An 18,699-nucleotide genomic window follows, 5' to 3' on the forward strand; every position below is an offset into this window, starting at 1 on the left:
TTAGGGTTTTATTGTTGAATCTTGGCCATTGATCTCAAATTGATCTGAGCCTTCAAATTGTAATGAGCTCTCTATATAAGGCTCAATCCTCTCATTTGTAAAGGGTTAATGGTGGAGTAATGGATAATAGTTAGTAAGAGAATGGTTAGTAGCAGAAGCAATCAATAGTTAGCAATTAGAGAAGAGTAGGAAGAGAAGGCAAAGATTGTTGCCCAGATCTTTTTGTAAGAGACATATTGTTTTCATTGAAGTTATGGTGAATTCTCTATGTTAATTCAACATGTTGCATGGTCTCTACTTCTCATTTACTTTAAAGTTGGTTAGATGAATGGAAAATATCATTGTTGATGAATGGCGTACCTAATGTTCATACTACTTGTAGTTTGTTGTTTGCAAATTGCAGTGCATAGTCAACTAAACTTGTGTGAAAGCTTAAATTCTATTACTTCCTACTCATTGTTTGTGTGGTTGATGTGCATTGGTGATATGGAAATCATTTGTTTATCCTTAGGAGATTGCACCAGTTTTGTGTAGTTGTTCCTTGATGGCAAAACAAAGCTTGGTTGGTTACACCTAATCAACAACTAGTTCCTACATTCTTAGGATCAAATTAGCTTTCTTAACCCTTAATTCATGTTGCTATTTGTTTCCCAAATCAAGTGAGTCTTCATGTTCAACGCAAGTCCCCTTGTGATTCTAGCAAATCGCATCACAATCACTGAGTCTATCCATGTATAAAATCAAGACTTGACAATCAGAACAGTCATCTCGTTTGATCACATTGTTTAGCATCCAAGAGGTCTTTGTCCAAGAGAGGATAGAATACTTAGTATTTTATTTTGCGTTGCATAGTGAATTAAAAACGCATCAACAATAAGTACGAGATATTTTTCACAGCAAGTAAAATTATGATATTGCTATCAGGATTCAACTATGTAGTTTTCGAGTCAAACTCATTGACTCATCTTTCATGAGTAGTGGTTCACAAGAACCAATATCTCTCATGTGAATGAATGGTACACTTAGTACTCATTGCATCTAGGTGATGCTCACAGAGGTGAAGCATCGAGACTTCTCGGGAGGTCATCCATCCTAGTACTACTCCAACTCAAGCATGCTTAACCATGGAGTTTCCTTCAAGGTTAAGCGCATTTAACTTGCAACCCCATTTGCAAAACCTTCAGCAAGTGTTGTGCCTTATGAACCATTCATTATAGAGCCCCTTAAGCTCATCAATTGATAAGTACGCGATATTTTCCACAAGTAGTCAAATTATGATATTGCAATCAGGATTCAACTGTGTAGTTTTTGAGTGAAACTCATTGACTCATGTTTCATGAGTAGTGGTTTACAAGAACCCATCTCTCATGAGAATGAATGTAACACTTAGCACTCAATGCATCTAGGTGATGCTCACAAAGGTGAAGCATTGGGCCTTCCTAAGAGGTCACTATAATATCCCTACATAAATATTGATATATAATCAATTATCTTATTTCTCATCTTATTAATTTATTTCTTATATAACCAATTTCTATCTTATATTCTTATATAAGTATTGAAGTGCTGTTTGAAAAAGCACGATTCCATTAATTCTTAGCAACAGCTTATTAAGAAACTCATGATGACCGAAGGGGGTGCAAGGAAAGGGTGTTGACTAAGAGCCACATCCTTGCACACAAGACCATTAAAAAAAGATTATAAGGACAGGATTCCCAGGGGGAAGAAGGCATCGAATGATAAGGAAATAAAATAGAGATCGGTGGATATAAGCAGATTGCTGTATCTTGCTGCCATCAGTATGTTTTATTCATAAATTGTTATAGTATCGAGGCTTCTTTCTGAGAACTGTTCTGCAGTTATATATATTTATAATAATGTCTGAAAAATAAATGAATATATATATATATATATATATATCTGTGTGTGTGTGTGTGTGTGTGTGTGTGTGTGTTGATTAGAAAAAATAATAATATTAGATTGTAAATCAGAAAGAACTCTTAAGGTAATAAACATTAAGAAGAATATGTATATACTATTCATTCTTGCTGCTATTATCAGTATTTATGAAGATGGGGATGAGGTGTTCCAAAGAGGGGCAGTCTAAATCCAAGCAATAGGTTAAGTCCCAAGATAGGGTGGGGATCAGCGACCCATAAGCCTTGAGGGTATAGACCCAAGATAGTTAAGGGCTTGGATGTAAAATTTGAGGGAACCTATTGTAGTTGGTCTCTAAGCGCTTTGATAACGTACATAGACCCTTATCCCTAAAAACTAAAGTAGTAGCAGGGTTTGATATCTATATTAAGAACTATGAATAATGAATTTAATTATCTAATGAGGAAGATAAATAAGCACTTCTTAATAACTAATAAGTTGAAGAATATCAATGACTGGTTCTCATGATTAGTCTCTCAATCAATTTTAGTATATTGAAATAGGTAAATTATGTTAATCAAGTAGGGGACATTACAGTCACCCATCCCAGTACTACTCCAACTCAAGTGCGCTTAACCATGGAGTTTCCTCCAAGGTTAAGCCCACTTAGCTTGCAACCCCATTTGCAAAACCTTCAACAAGTGTTGTGCCTTATGAACCATTCATTATAGAGCCCCTAAATCTAGGTAAATTATTAATTTATTAAGGGAGACCCCATTTAGGAGCAGCTGCCACATGACAAGGGAATGTAACTTTTTTATAAACTAACACTAAATTCAGAAGTCACAAAAGGAATTAGAGATGATGAATGAGACAAACCACAACAGCACTAAAAGACAAAAAGATCCCAAATAAAAGGAATTCGCTAAGGAAAACAAAATAAATTACATATGGTGCCAAATATGACAAACCAACCCAGCCATATTAAAGGTAAAGGTAAACATTGTCTAGGCGCTAGAAGACAAAATTATAGCAAATGAAAAGAGATCGAGTCATTGGAAAAAGCACTTGGAAGAAGATTGCACGGTAGAAGATATAAATGATTATTAAACACTAATTAAAGTTAAGTTATGAATGGTCAAAAGATCTATGAAGGGTTGTTTCCCCTGATTAAAAGTAAGTTATATAAGAAAGGTGAGGTGAATCAGGAAGAGAAAGACAGGAAATTTAAGAATGAATATTATGACTTATTGCAAATGAATATTACAGCCGACAAGGACAAAGCCTCTCCAAGGAAAATTGAGAGATCCAAGGATGAAACCCCTTAATTTCTCTTAGCAAGTTGGTAAATGAAAACCCCTAACTTAAGTTGATATTAGGGATAATCATTAGCTGCAAATTGGAAGGAGAATTATAGCAGAAAATCAAGATGAGTTCAATTTTCAGAATTATGCCCTAAGCTATAAATCTGAATATCATTAAAAAAACCATAATTTTAGATAAAGTCATATTATAAATATAATGCAGCTATCAATTTGAATTAGAGTTATTGTTTAAAGGTAAATATAAGAAATGTTCTAGAACAGGACATCACTTATGGCAGCATATGCTCTTAAATCCAAGAGTTATGCACCTAGGGCTGGTAAGTTCCCTCTTCTAATGATAGTGAGGGAATAATTGGTTTATAAACACCCTTGGGAAGATGCTTAGCATTGAGAATGCATCTAGACTTTGGGAGCAGTGAATTGCATTTGTTAATATTTGGGGTCTAACATTCAACAAACCTAAGGCTACCACAGATAAGGATTCTCTTGCTCAAAAAGAAGCTATTGGACGGTCAACATGGCATGCGAAGGATAGAGTGGAGCTAAAGTTGTCTGCCATTCACCTAATCTCATAGGCAGCTAGTTCCTAAGTTACAAAGAGGAATTGGTTCACCAATAGCTTCATCTACTTGGTCAAGAGGAATAAGCTCACCTCTAGGGAAAGAGAGAAGTTAGTTGCAGATCATAGTGTCTTGCAACTTCATAATCAACAAACTCTCAAGAATCAATATACTCTGGCTGTACGTTCTGGTGCTAATCCTAGAGATGTTAAGCAAATTGATGATGTGGTGCATCACAGATTGGTTGGGGTGTCATTGGATGAATCGCAATTTGATATAGAGGGCACAAAGTCAGACCAATTTCGATATTGATAGCCCAAATGAGGCCTTGCTTTAGGAGGTTAAATTTTTTACAATTGTATATTTTTATATCTGTATTGTTACGGTTATACCTATTATTGGACATTCTGCAATTGTGTAGCCTCAGGGCCTATTGTTGTAATGAAACCAGTGAAGTTTGTAACGCTGTTATACTTGAATCAATAAACATTGAACATTGAATCTCTTGTTTGATGTATTATGTTAATGTCTAAACTTGAATCTTGATGTCATGTACAATCACAATTGTAAGAAATTCCATATATATGGAAATATATCCATCTCTCGAAAATGGCCTCATGGACTCCCATAGCTGAAAATGTCCCAGTCTCCTGCTATCCCGTACAAGAGGTATAAAAAATAAGTACATTCACTCTCAATGTATATTTGATGTTATGAAGCAGAAAACTTAAATTTATTGAAACTGCCTTCAACATAATAAAAAGTTATGTTGTGCAAGTTCCACATGCTCAAAGTTTTGAACACATTTTTCTTTGTCTATAACCCTGTAAGAATGGAACCCATGCACTTGCCAATGTAATATACAGGTTAGTTTGACCGCTAGGCTAAGCCTTCTTTGTACTTTCAGGATTTAAAGCCTTACATGATATAGGTTCAAGTGCCTGTTACTGGATTTCATTTGGCTATGACTAGAACCCTGTAGAAATAGAACTAATGCCCTTATGAATGCAACATGCCGATTTAACTGAACACTAAATCCAACCCTTTCTGTCAGTTCAGCAGTTAAAATCATACATTACATGGGTTACAATAGAATTACCATAACTGATTAGTTCAATTCATTTGATTTTTCTTATACCGTGTAAGAATTCAAAACTGATGGCCCTATGAAAGGCAACATACAGGTTTAATTTGAATGAGATTCATATATTAAGCCCTTTCAGGTCAGTTCAGTAGTTAAATTCTGATAAGCGTATAGATTACCGAATAGAATTATAATGGTTGGTCTGTCTTCCATTTGAATTTGACTATAACCCTGTAGAAATGAAACTGGTGCGATTATGAAAGCAACATACAAGTTAAAGTTCGAACACTAGACTAAATCCTTTCAGTCAGTTCAACAGCTAGAACTATAATTAGGTTACCAGAGAGAATTATAAAGCTTATTCTGACTTTCGTTTGCCTTTAAAATCTGGTATATTTATGGATGTAACATGCGGATAAAGTTTCAACATTGGACCAAATCCTTTAATAACATAAATAGAACAGGTTACCAAATAAATTTATAACGCTTGTCCTGACTTTCTAAAAGACACTTGAGTTGTACTCCTTGAATTTTAGAAAGAAAAAGCTGACTGACCCAAAATTCAGTTTCTGGGGAAAATTCATTACAGAAACTGGCTATAAAAAAAACAGAATTCGTATCCATTTCAGCGTAATTCTTTACCATAAAGAACCATTTACACAAAAAATCGCAAAGAGTAACCAAATTTTCACATCAGTTTTACCTTTCATCAGCTGGAGGTTGTTCGTCTGTGTCCCTGTAAGATTTGAAACAGTACCAAAGTTTTTTCAAAATTGGAAAGGCGGGCAAGGCAGCAAATTGCAAAGAGAAACCAAATTTTCACATCAGGTTTACCTTTCATCACCTGGAGGTTGTTCGTCTTTGTCCCTGTAAGGTTTGAAACAGTACCAAAGTTTTCTCAAAATTGGAAAGGCGGACAAGGCAGTCACAGCAAACCAGAGGCGATGAGCACCCAAACCTGGAGGAGCAGTTATCCATGCCAGCCTTGGCCTGCTCTTCAATCCCAGAATTACCAAACTCGCCCATCTCGGTTTCCACGACCATCCAATTACAATTCCTACCATAACTGCTAACCACAAGGGAACCAAGCATGACACAGCATGCACCAGAGTTTCCACAATGGCTGGTCTTTGGAAAATCTCCGACATATCAAAACTAAGTGTTCCCATTGCCGACGGCCCTGCACCTGCCTGAATTCTAGATCCGAAGTTCAAGGCCTGAAGCTATCCTGTGATTAATTACTTTTAGTTAGAATTGGATGTTGCAAAGCCATATGAAAGTATACTTTCTAAAGCATATTGGCGTCCTTGTTTTGGGATAATTGGGTTCCTTATGATGCAACCGCGTATCATGATCCACTGACCAAATATATCTCAATTCTAGCAGGAATTGGATCTAGTAATACTGAATTCTGGTACTATAAAAGGATTAAGGAGGTTAGGCAGGGGACGGAACTAAATTAGATTTACTGATACTGGTTTTCGGTACCAATTATACTCAATAAGACATTTGTGTTGAGGTAATCCAGGAAATATAGAAAGTCTGTCTATTGATACAGTTTTTTGTAATCATAATATAGGTAATATGACAATTGTATGAAAGAAACCACTAATAAAAAACTGGTTCTGCTTATGCTAGTTTTGGTTACTAGATTGCAGGCTATGGCGCTTCTGTATGAAAAGAACCCAACCAACAAATAAATTGAATCTGTTAATACTGAATTTAGGTGTGGAAATTTTAGAGCAGTATGAAACCCGTACTAGGTGAGAGCAGACAAAACTGAAATAGTGCAGGTCTACTGATATTGGCTTTGGGGATGGAGATTGTAGACGTTTGGAAATATCACAATTGTGCAACAAGAAACCAGCTAAAACAGAAAGTGCATATCCAGATGCTTTTTTCACATACTGATACTAAAGACAAAAGGATATTTGAATTAAGTGAAACAAACCCAATTGGATTTTGAATTTTCTTTAAGGCTTTGAAAGGCCCTCAATTCCATAGATAGGGAAGTCCCAGAGTTTATACAATACTTGGGAGCCAAGCAAAGGCAGCTGTATTATTTTGGCAAAGAGCCCAGGTAAAAATCCCCGAAGCAGAAGAAATCCTGAAGGAAGATTCAATATATTTCTAACATTTCTCTTGTTAATTTCAATGCCCCTGCGCTGATACAGCAGGGTAATTAAAAACCTAATAGAATTGGGTAGTATTGAGAAAAGGCGTGCCTAAGCATTTGGGTTGCGTGTAAAATGAAGAAAGAATGTTCAGTGCGAGTAAACCGATGAATTTGGATAAGTATATTGGGGGAAGAGACTTATCATTAAAGACTCTCTGCCAGACAAAAGGCGAACGATGCGGCCAGTCCGGATTTGGCTAGTGTTGGAAGTATTCTTATTTCTCGCTAATGTCGTCTGTCTTTTTTTCGAAGGATGCAAGGAAGATGTTCTGGCCTTACCATGAAAATTTTGTAGCTTGGATCAACAGAAAGACGGTGCAATGATAAGGATTTTGTAAGTTGTTTTTAAGTAAATCGAAGCAGCACATTTTCAGGTAGACTGGATTTGACAGTTATCATATTGATTGAATACTTGGAAAGACAATATGAGAGAGGTGGAGCTCAAATTTCGAAGTGTCTGGAAATAAATTAATACTTGATTAATTTAAATAAATGAGTTGAAATTAAAAATATTGAATGTTTGATGAATTGTAAAAATTAAATGAATTTAAAAAGAATTTTTAAGATGTCACAGATTTTAAAATTTGGTTGTAAAAATATTTTAGAATGTAATGATTATAATTTGTTTTGGTTTAGATTTGTGTTAAGCTTTATAGTATTGATTTAAAAAAAAATTATGTGGTATTTGATGTTCAAGTGTCGTTCATGGCATAGTGCAATGGTTAAATTGTGGTATTGTAAACCTCTACTAGGTCAACAAACGAAGCTATTCTGGTTCCAAAAATGGTAGTACAATGTGCATAACACGCAAGTTAGTTGCACGTTTTACACCATAGATTTTGCAAACAATAGTTGCGATTGACTAACATGTCAATAACATGGTGTATGCTTTGGCATTTTTGGAGTCGGAATAGTTGCGTCCCTAGGTCAACATGATTAAGAGCAATTGTGTCCTCATTGATCTATTATGCCCTTGTTGATCCATTGTGCTTATAGGTTTGAACCTTCGCATTGAAGTTATCGGTGTTCATGTTAGTGACTTGATGTCAAACCCTCACTAGGCTAGTGCGCTCATGAGCCTTGTAGCCCAATAGAAGCACAAAGCTCATAGGTTTGGATTATTCTTGTTAATGTAGTGCATTCGTGTCAAGGATAACATCCCACATTTGTAGCCCTACCTGGATCAAGCCAAGCTAGAAATTATTGTCTTAGCAATCCAAAAAAATGTGATGTTCAATTACTATTTTAAGGCAAGGTACCATGTGCTAACCTCTTAGGGTTCTCAACATGTCTTTCATATTTCTCATTGTTATCTATTGATTGTTTACTTCTTTGTTTTATTTAGAAATCTTGTTTTCTTCATATAGTTACAAGTATGTCACTTTCTAGATGTGTTCACCTTGGTAAACTAATTTTCTATCAAAAAAATGAGTTTATCAAAACTAGTGAACTAGTTTTGTTTATCCATACATGTGATTTTTTTCAAATCTGCAAGTTTCATTAATTTTTTGCCTAGTTCAACTAAATTTATACCCAAAAATATAATCTTGAACTAAAAAAGGCTATAGACCTCTTCTTGGTGATTTAAGGGTGCTTATTTTTTGGATTACCCACACAAATCACCATGAATTCATAATTTGTGACCGAAATTCATTTCTTGCAACCTATGTTGAAGCTTAATTTATCCTTGCAAGCCTTTGTACAGCTCGACACTAATCATTATTCCTTCCTTTACATCATGTATCCAATCTACAAAACCTTATGCATCCTTCCTTGGAGATTTGCTATCAGTAGAAAATAGCAAGAGTGGGAAAGAAGTTGGAATCTAGGAAAGTGAGGACACTACCAACACAATCAATTATGCTCTGCATATGTAACTTCTCTAGTTTCATGTGTGGAAATTCTATTGCTTTCACAAATAAAATTTGTTTTATGTAATTTAATTATGTCTGTAAGTAATCGATGCAATAGCATCCCAGAGAACCTTATCACATCCTATTGCAACAACCAATTTCTCTTTGTATATTAGAAAGGGGACGTCATGGGGAATCTACTACAACATGCCTTGAGGTGACAACAATCGAGGACTTATTGTCCAAAGTTCTCTTCCCCAAAATATTTTCATGTCAAGTAGTTGGAATCCAAATATATGAGAGATAGCATGTGGAACACTTATGTACCTTTTGGAGCCTATACATCACATCACATAGTGGATATGGGTCAAGGAAACCTCCATATGGATCCTCACCCTTCCACATTGAATTTTGATGTTTCTTTCATCCTCCTTGAGTTTATGCACATGTTTCGCTAAATATTGTGCTTGGAACCTAACTCAAACTTATGCAAATTAATCCTAATGCTTGGAGCTTGTATTTAATCATCCTCTGAAGTAATTGGAAATTAGTTGGGTAGCTAGGGAGTTAGGAGTTAGGATATTAGGATCTGAAACTTATTTTATGCATATCGTTTGTAATAAGCTTGTCGAGCCTATGTGCCTATAGATGTGGCCAGTGGGACCTAATGAAATCTACATATAGAAAGGCCGGTGAGCATGTATGGTTTCTATTTCCAATCAAGAAAACTTCATATTTCTTTATATTGTTTGTGTTGCATCGAATTCTATTGCAAGGTTGGACAATCCATTATGGACCCTCCATTCTTGACTACATCAAGTGGTATTAAGTGAGATTAAAATTCTTTAAGGGAGTGTGTGTTCTAGAAGACCCTATTTTCAACAAATCATTGACCTAAGGCAAACTGCAAGTGTTGTCAACCAACCATCAAATTAAGGAAGTTATAACCTTGTAGCTAGATCATTGGCCTGAGGTAGTTGCACCTAATTAACATGAAAGATGCCATCAAGGAGGATTCTTACAATGGCCAATGTCATTGGAAGGGTATAGAAAATAATGGACATGATGAGGGAAATGAAAAACTAGCTAGATGTGGTGGAGGAGGATAGGTGAAAGGGCATAAGCCCTAGACTAGAGGAGGACAGTGACAATGAGGAGAGTCAAGAGGAAGAAGAGTTAATCTAGGATTGGAAAAAGGCCAAGGATATAGATCCATAATTATGCAAGCAATTTGAATCTGGAGGAGTTGATTGACTGGATAATTGAAATGGAAGAATACTTTTGTTTTGGTTAGAAATAGGGTTCACAAGTTTGGCTATGTAAATAACTTATTTCACAAACATCACATTAAAAGGAGAATGAACTCAATAGATTCAACCTCAATTCTATTAGGAAGAGGTTTGAATGCTAATTTGATTTTATTCCTTTTGATTGAGTTTAAAATACAATTGAAAGGATGTAATTTGAATGCTAGATCTAGGGCAAATGATGGAAGATTGGTATAAAATAGCATAAATAATAAGTTATAGATGTAGTATGTAAACACGAAGTTAGATTTGAGGTAAGGTAACAGAGAGGAACTTGTGCCTAAAAAATTGGCTCGAAAGTATAAGATTGGGGAGCTTGGGGCTACCTTTTCCTCCAACTATCAAATGCAGACAAATAAGATACTTTCAAAATCAAAATGCTACCTAGAATGTATTCCAGAAGCTAGGACAATGGTACCCAAGCCTAGGTCACTTGGGGCAACTCAATCCTTTTCTTTTCACCCATGCAAAAGTTGGGTTTGGCCGTCTCTATTTGCTCTACCTAATTATGTAATTGTGGCTCCTAAACATGTCGCTTACACGTAGAAAGAGAGGAAATGGTGTTGTTGATAGGGGTTCGCCTAAGTCAAATCCCAATTGGAATTAACCCTTGAATTGAATTTAAATTGAATTGGAAATGCTTGAATTGAAATGATTGACTAAATCGATTATGCCTTCAATTGATGAAGTAATGTCTTTAGGCTAAGTCCTCCATGTGTTGATGCAAAAACATGATAAATCACAAAAAATCCACCATGAAATAATAACTGAAAAACATATTTGAAGATGTCTTGATATAACTTATTTCTCCTTGAATCATATATGCTCTTGAAGAATAATAATTGCTCTTGAATTGGAGTGAAATCATAATGATGAGATGATAATAATAGATAATGTAAGGAATTGAGAGGGATACCTTATATAGGGATTCCATAATAGAATAACCATTAGATTGACTTATAATTATCATATTTTTCATATGGAGCTAGATTTGAATAGGATAGGACCTAGATATTATCCTCTCAAAATTCAGGGAAAAAAGAATCGGATAAGATGGCTTTGGATGGCCCCGTCCCAACAATTTCAGCCCAATTTTTTAGGAATGCAAAATAATAGGATCCTAATGCTGAAAATAGATTTGTATGAAAATATATAATGTTTAGATGGGGGAAATGTGCCTTGAGATTTGAAATGAAGCAATATTTATAATAAATCAAGATAATAAAAGATAAAGGGTGCACACCTAGAATTAAGGGCCCAAATAATAAAGTGTTGATGTATTAAAGTAGAATAAGAATCATAATATTGAATTAGATATTTATGTAAATCAATAAGGGTCTCATAATGCAATGAGGAATAGGAAACACTAAAATGGGTACTAAGAGAGTGTGAAATTGGACATCCCAATTAAAGGTGTACAAATTAGGATGCTACAACTTTGAATATGGAGAAGTTGAAGATTCAGAGCGAGTCATGTTGGCGCAAACTAAATTGAAGGGACATGCTACTATCTAGTGAAAAGAAGTGCAACTAGATAGAAATCAAAGAGGCAAGGAGAGAATCACAAAATGGGAGAAGATGGTGGTGAAACTAAAGAGTCAATCTGCATCTATTTAGTATAAGCTAGAAATGTCGAAGAAGCTTCAAAATTTGAGCCAAAGGGAGAATACACTAAAGGAGTACATAGAGGATCTCCACAAAATGATCATAATGACTGGGCATAGAGAAGTTGAAAGGGATAAGGTCGCATGATATATCAATGGTCTCAAAACCAACATCCAAGAGGAATTGAGCTTGGTCTAGATGACCACAATGGAGGAAGCCTACCAATTTGTGTTGAGGGTAGAAGAGAAGTTGGCTAACACATTGGAGCAGATGCCACAAAGAAAGAATGAGAGGATTCTAGAAGATTGATCACACTGCAATGAAAGGAGGCCATACATTGAATGAATAAGTGGAATACCAGAAGGAGGAATGAAGACCCAGGGAATATTTCTACTGCAACATGAAGGAGGGTGATGACTACCACAATGATGATGGATAGTGGAGGAATGAAAGAATATTTGATCGAGGACCATTCTAGGGAACTTGTTTCAAGTATGAGAACTAAGACATCATGCCTTTGAGTGCCACCAAGAAAGTGTGAGGAAGTGAGGAGAGCTTAGAGCCAAAGCACCATATGTCGAGGAAAAACCAGATGGATCATCCAAATCTATGGGACATGCAAAAAGAGGAGAATTTCTAGTCATTAGAAAAACTCTATTGCAGATGGAGATCAAGGAGAAATTGACATAGAGGGAGATCTTATAATTTCATCATTGACAACAGTAGCACAAACGATTTATGATCTGAAAGTTGACCCTGGAGAGGATGAAACACCTAAACTCATACTAGATTGCTTGGATTTCAGATGATCACAAAATCTTGGTAAGTGAACAATATCTTGTCAAATTTAACATTGGATCATATAGGGATGAAGTACTATGTGATATCATGTCAATTGAGGCTTGTCATTTACTATTGGGGAGACCTTGGAATTATGATAGGAGGGCTATACATGATAGGAGAAAGAATACCTACACTTTGACTATGAATGAGAAGAAGCATGTTTTGATTCCCCTTGAGGAAGAATAGAAGAATGTGGTATGTGGCAATGACAAGATTTATTTGGTAGATGGGAGGAAGGTTTTGTATGGATTGAGACATGTCTTATCATAAATCAAACAAAGTGTGTCAATTAAGGTACAAGGAGTGTCACCGCAAAGGGAAAAGAAGTATCACAAAAGAAGGTCTCAAAATTATTGAAGGAGTGTCAAGAAATTATGTTGGAGAATGTTCCAAAAGGACTTTTGTCAATTCAAAGTATTAACCATCACATAGACTTCATACTCAAAGCATGTTTACCAAACAAAGAAACATACTATATGACATCGACAGAGAATGCAGAGTTGAGTAGACAGCTACGGGAGTTGTTGGAGAAGGGATTGATTTGGGAAAGCATGGGCCCTTGTGTGGTACATGTCGTCTTAGCACCAAATAAGGATGGGTAATGGAGGATGTGTACAAATTCCAAAGGCATCAACAAGATCACAATAAAGTACCAAATTCCTTTGCCAAGGATGGATGAAATCATGGATTGTTTGAGTGACACAAAATACTTCACTAAGATTGATCTCAAGAGTGGATATCATAAAAAATAAGAATCTGGGAAGGTGATGAGTGGAAGACTGCATTTGAGACTAATGAGGGATTACATGAGTGGCTAAGCATACCCTTTAGAATAATTAATGCACCAAGCATATTCATGTGGTTGATGAATGAGGGGTTGAAGAAGTTCCTAGGTAAGATCCTCATTGTTTACCTAGATGATGTTCTGATTTTTAGCAAGACAAAAGATAAATATTTGAGGCATATCAAAAAGTGTTTCAACCACTGAGAGAAGAGAAGTTGCTAATCAATATCAAGAAATGTAGTTTCATGAAGAGAAAGCTAGTTTATTTGGGGCTGATCATCTTTGTGGAAGGACTGGAGATGGATCCAAAGAAAGTGAGAGCAATTGTGAAATGGAAAAAACTGGTCAATAGACCCTGGGGAGGTAAGATCTTTTCATGGCTTGACAAGTTTTAATTGGACCTTGGTTATTAGAAGTTTTAGTACCATCTACAGATACCTAAAAATGTCTCATCGCTAATATGCTAATCATTCCTCTTTATTGATTAAATAATTTTTTAATTAAGTTAATTTTATTCTTCTAATTAACATTTCATCATATTTTAATTATTCAATTTCCATCTTATTCATTAAATCATTTTACCTCTTTCTTATAATTAATTAAATAATATTATTATTTAATTAGTTTTGAATTAACACCTTTAATTAAATAATCTTTATTATTTAATGTAATGTGGTGAACTACCCTTTCCCTCAAAGAGAGATGAGAGTTTCGCTATTGATTACCCTTCAAACACTTTTCACCATGTTACATTAGGAATAGGAGAGGATAATTCACTAGATTCAATCTCTCCACATGAAGATGGTAGATTGAATTCTAAATGAATTGGGAATGTTAAGTTGATCCCCTCTTCCTTGTTTGAAATGGAAAGGAAATTGATTGAATTATTGCAAAAGTGACAAAGAATTGATTATAGATTGAGATCGAAATATGGGATGAAGTTGTGCACCTGGATCTGGCAGTAATATGTTGAGACGAAGTTGCCTTGCGAATTTGAGGAAAAGTTGCCCGGATCATGGTGGGAATGTACACGGTCCTTCGAAAAATCCACGAAATGAAAAGAGTTTTTGCACCTCTACAAATGAAGCCTGAATCTGAAAGTACAACTGTGCACCTGCAACCTACACACAAAAAAGAGAGGAAAATGGGTTGGGATTGGGGGTTTGCCTTTAGGTCAAACCCCAGTTTTGGAATTAACCAAGTAATGAAAGAAAGTAATTGCAAGTAGCTGTAAATAAAAGATTGAATTGTAAATCACCTCAAGGGAGGTTGTAGTAGCAATGTTGATATAAGTGCTTGTGTGGAATTGAATGTTGAAATCAATCTTCTCTTCAGTGGTTGAATCCTTGACTTGAATTCAACACTAGCCTTGAAGGGAGACTTGAGAATACTCAATGCTAGAAAAGAATGCTCGATCGCTTATGCAACTTGAATCTATCCAAATTCAGCCTATCCAACTTCTTGCAAATGAGAGGATGAATGCCCCCTTAAATACATGTTAGTGGATCTAAATTTTGTCACGGGCCAACATTGGGGGAGTTTCTTGCAAGGATAGGCCCCTGTCCTACCCCTTTCTTTAGGGCAGAGTGCGGATGGGGTGATGCAAGGGCCAAGGAAGAAGTTGTTTCTGAAGGCTGATCAATCTCCGGTCTCCGATCAGGCTAGAGGTTTCGAACTCGCATGCGTGAGGACCCTAATGCAATTGAAAATTTCTAGGGTCACAATTTTATGATACTACATTTAATTAAATTCAATTTCTAAATAATTAAATAATTTCTTTAAATTATTTAATTAACTAATTCATTATTTTTAAATATTCAAATATTCAAAATTTGAAAATCCCCAAATTATAATTTCGTCTAATTTCAATAAAATGTGCATTTCATTTCATATTTTCGAAAATTCAAATTCAAGCCAAATGCAAACCAAATTTGAATTTCAAATCAATTTCCTACAACACGTCAAAATCCTAACTGGCACTAACTTTTAGTCTGACTAGGCAATCAATTCAGTCAATTTAGTTATCTCCTTAGTTAACTTAGTTAACTCCCCAATCACCTTTTCTAACTCCAAATTGGCTTTTTGAAACAAACTAATCGATTTAGTCATATGATCAATCTTTCCATTTCACTAAGCAATCAACTCAATTAACTCATCAATCAAATGAGTTTAACTCTCAATCAATTATGTCTCAATTGATATCAACCATTGATCGATTCTATTCTCAGATGCATCTCAACCATTCAATCTTCTCATTCGAAATCTATAAATTGAGCATACATTTCCCAATTTCAATAACCACTATCTTCAAAATTATTGTGTCAATCTTATGCAGGAATCCCAGTGCAACACTAAGAGCCATGCAACCACGATAATGCAAAAGAGCAATGAAAGCCATGATTTGAATTACTAAGGGGGTTTTCAATTAGATTATCTTTCATTTTGTTGATTTTGATTCTATTTCATTATCATTTATGGATTTACCTAATTAGAATTGAGTTCTAGTGGTTAGCTCATCTATTATAGTTTCTCATGCCTAAATTTCCCGTAAAAACATTGGTGAACCTGAAGTGAAATAACAACCACCTAACTTTTATTTGTTTTTTATGTTTTGGCAGATACAGTGTACGAAACTTCACACTTGTGCACAGGTTTTTGCATTTGTATCCACAGTATTTCACATGTGTTAAGATGATGTTTTGGATGTGTTGAGATGGTATTTCACATTCGCTTATTGAGTGTTTCGCATGCATCACAGGTAAAGACAACATAAGGCATTTCACTCGTTTTTGTTAGCTATTGTGTTTCCTTTTTGTTTCAAATCTCAGTTAGTTTTCCAATTCTAGACATTTTGTTGATTAATTACATATCTCATTTACAATGCATCTAACCAATGGCCCATAGGATAAGAGTTAAAGTTGCAAGATTGAAGTAACAAGTAGATTATTGACGATAGTTGAGATAGTATTATAGGAATTTGAGAGCAAAACAACAAGTCAATGAGGTAGAAGAACAAATCAAGTATTTCCAATATCAACAACGAGTTTTGGCCCTCATATTCAAGTACAACATGCTCCCACGGATGCGCCTACATTTCTAACCAAGATCTGTGAAATCTAAGTTATTTGTTTTGCAGCTTATGATTTATTTTTAGTTTTTCATAGAAACCCTTGTCGCATTCATCCTTATGCTGTTTCACAATCGTTTCAACAATATTTCATGCTAGTTTAGTTAGTGATTTGCATCCATTAAATTAGTATTTTTTATTCATGTTAATATAATTTTGCATTAGAATGCTGAAATTCGTTTTGTTTTGTATTTTTATTTTCTCTAGTTTTGATGCTACTAACTGTCTGTTTCCAGCGTGTGGCGAATGTAACAAAGAAGATTCGATTAGTGTCAGGTTGAGGTACTAGCCTTACCAAATTTCAACAAGGTATTTCAAATGGGTTGTGATGCTAGTGACAATGTTATTGGAGTAGTCTTATAGTGCCCCTCCCTAACTCATCCTTTATGAGAGGATGTGATAAACACTTTTAGATTTGTGCATGTTCTGATATCTCTTGTTTCACTCTTATATTGGTAGTCTCTCTTTGACATTAGTGGATTCATTATGATTTAAGTGGATGAAGTTATGCCCTGGATTATTATGATAATTAGACTTATGTGTAGTGATCTAGATGCACTCATTATTCATTTATGGACTATATTATTTATAAGGATATGATGGCATCTTATTAGTGTTAACCCCACTTCATGATTGTAATGGATGAGATGATGCTTTGTTGATTGTGATTGTCTTACTATTGTATTCGTGATAGAGACAATGCCATACCACTCATTATGAGCATGATATGACATTGTGAGACTCTCTCACTTGCCTGATCATTTATGATATATATTATGGTATATGTTGTCTCATGGTGGTTGCAAGATTTGTAGGTACTATACATCGACTCCACCCGGTCTCACAGGTCTGAGCATGTCTCTATCCCAATGGCAAGTTGATTAAAGATGTCATGAGTTCCCTCTACACACTATAGGCTTAAGTTGTCATCCTTGTCGGTTTAAGTGTCATGGTGTGAGTCATCGTGTCGGTATTTAGTGATGTGATGTTTGACCCTATGTTGGGTTGCCTCATGTTGTTGCGAGTATTTGATTATTTAATTAATAATTAATTGATTTGTATAGTTTCTTAAGCATTAAATAAATTAATGGATGACATTAATATATAATATTAATGTGGCATAATTATTATTGGGAGATTGGTATTCATTAATGTTTATTTTATGGATTATTATTATTTTTTGATGGTTTAATGTTTATTTAAATATTTATTATTTGAGCCTTTAGTTATTTATTTATTTATTGTTGGGTTATTTATTGTTTATCTAATTATTTATTGTTTTGATTATTTATTTATTTATTTGCCTTGTAGTTTATTTATTTATCTATTTATTTATTTGTTATTATTTATGTACCTACCTCTTGTTATGATTGGCCCTCTTGGGAGTTGAGATTGTGAGGATATTATTATTTAATTTTTTTTATTAATTTATATTATTTGTGGATTTATATTTAATTGGAGCATTTATTTATATAGCCTTTGATTTATTTATTGGGCTTTGTTTTGTTTTTTTTTATTGGTAACAACAGGGGTATCCCTGCGACCCAACCCAGCGCCCAACCTGCCTTACCTTGGACTTACTTTATTGCCAAGTTGGGGTCGAGGAAGGGATGAGTTGAGGCAAGACTAGTCCCTTGCGGGGAGGATCCACAACCATCAAGCAATCCCCCCTCTTAAACCCAGGAGGGAGTCGAACCCGAGACCAATGGGGAGAAAACTCACGACCTAAGCCAACTCAGCTACCCATGCGGGCTCAAAACTTTATGGTTTGAACCAAGGATGTAAGCACTATAAGCAAGAAGCCCCACTATTTCTCCAAGGTTCTCCCCAAGGTAAAGTGTACTCCATTGTTAACAGGGTAGAGATGAACCTATGGGGTTTGAACCTAGGCTGTAGGCACTACAGGAAAGAAGCCCCACCATTTCACCAAAGGGTCATCCCCTATTGGGCTTTGATTTATTATTATTGGTTATTATATTATTGCATTCTCTTGTTTCTATTTGAGTAATTAAATATTATAAAGCTTACCTACCCTATATTCCTATTGGTTGAGATTTGGGGGAGAGAATAATATTATATTTCATATTATTTTTCCTTTAGCTGACATGTTCTATAGTTTGGTATAAAATCTATTTATTTAGTTTTCTGGGCATTTTA

The 18,699-nt window shown here is 35.1% G+C and overlaps 1 protein-coding gene across 3 annotated transcripts in view; it reads right to left on the bottom strand.

Moving 5' to 3' along the window:
* LOC131062892 (uncharacterized) overlaps window positions 1-7,445 on the bottom strand; it is a 34,489-nt gene extending 27,044 nt beyond the window's left edge. The window contains exons 1-2 of one of the 3 annotated variants that reach the window (XR_009110981.2): window positions 5,682-7,445; window positions 5,551-5,583 (exon numbers count right to left, since the gene is read on the bottom strand). Coding sequence is in view for 2 of the 3 variants with exons in the window: in XM_057996631.2 (XP_057852614.2) it covers window positions 5,551-5,583; window positions 5,682-6,016 (368 nt within the window). In the remaining variant the exon portion in view is untranslated. The remainder of the gene's footprint in view (window positions 1-5,550; window positions 5,584-5,681) is intronic. The other 2 variants (XM_057996631.2, XM_057996632.2) reach the window with 2 other exon arrangements.
* Window positions 7,446-18,699: the final 11,254 nt, after the last annotated feature.

The sequence above is a fragment of the Cryptomeria japonica genome, chromosome 9 (assembly GCF_030272615.1).
Source record: "Cryptomeria japonica chromosome 9, Sugi_1.0, whole genome shotgun sequence".
In the NCBI taxonomy this organism is placed as follows: Eukaryota; Viridiplantae; Streptophyta; class Pinopsida; order Cupressales; family Cupressaceae; genus Cryptomeria; species Cryptomeria japonica.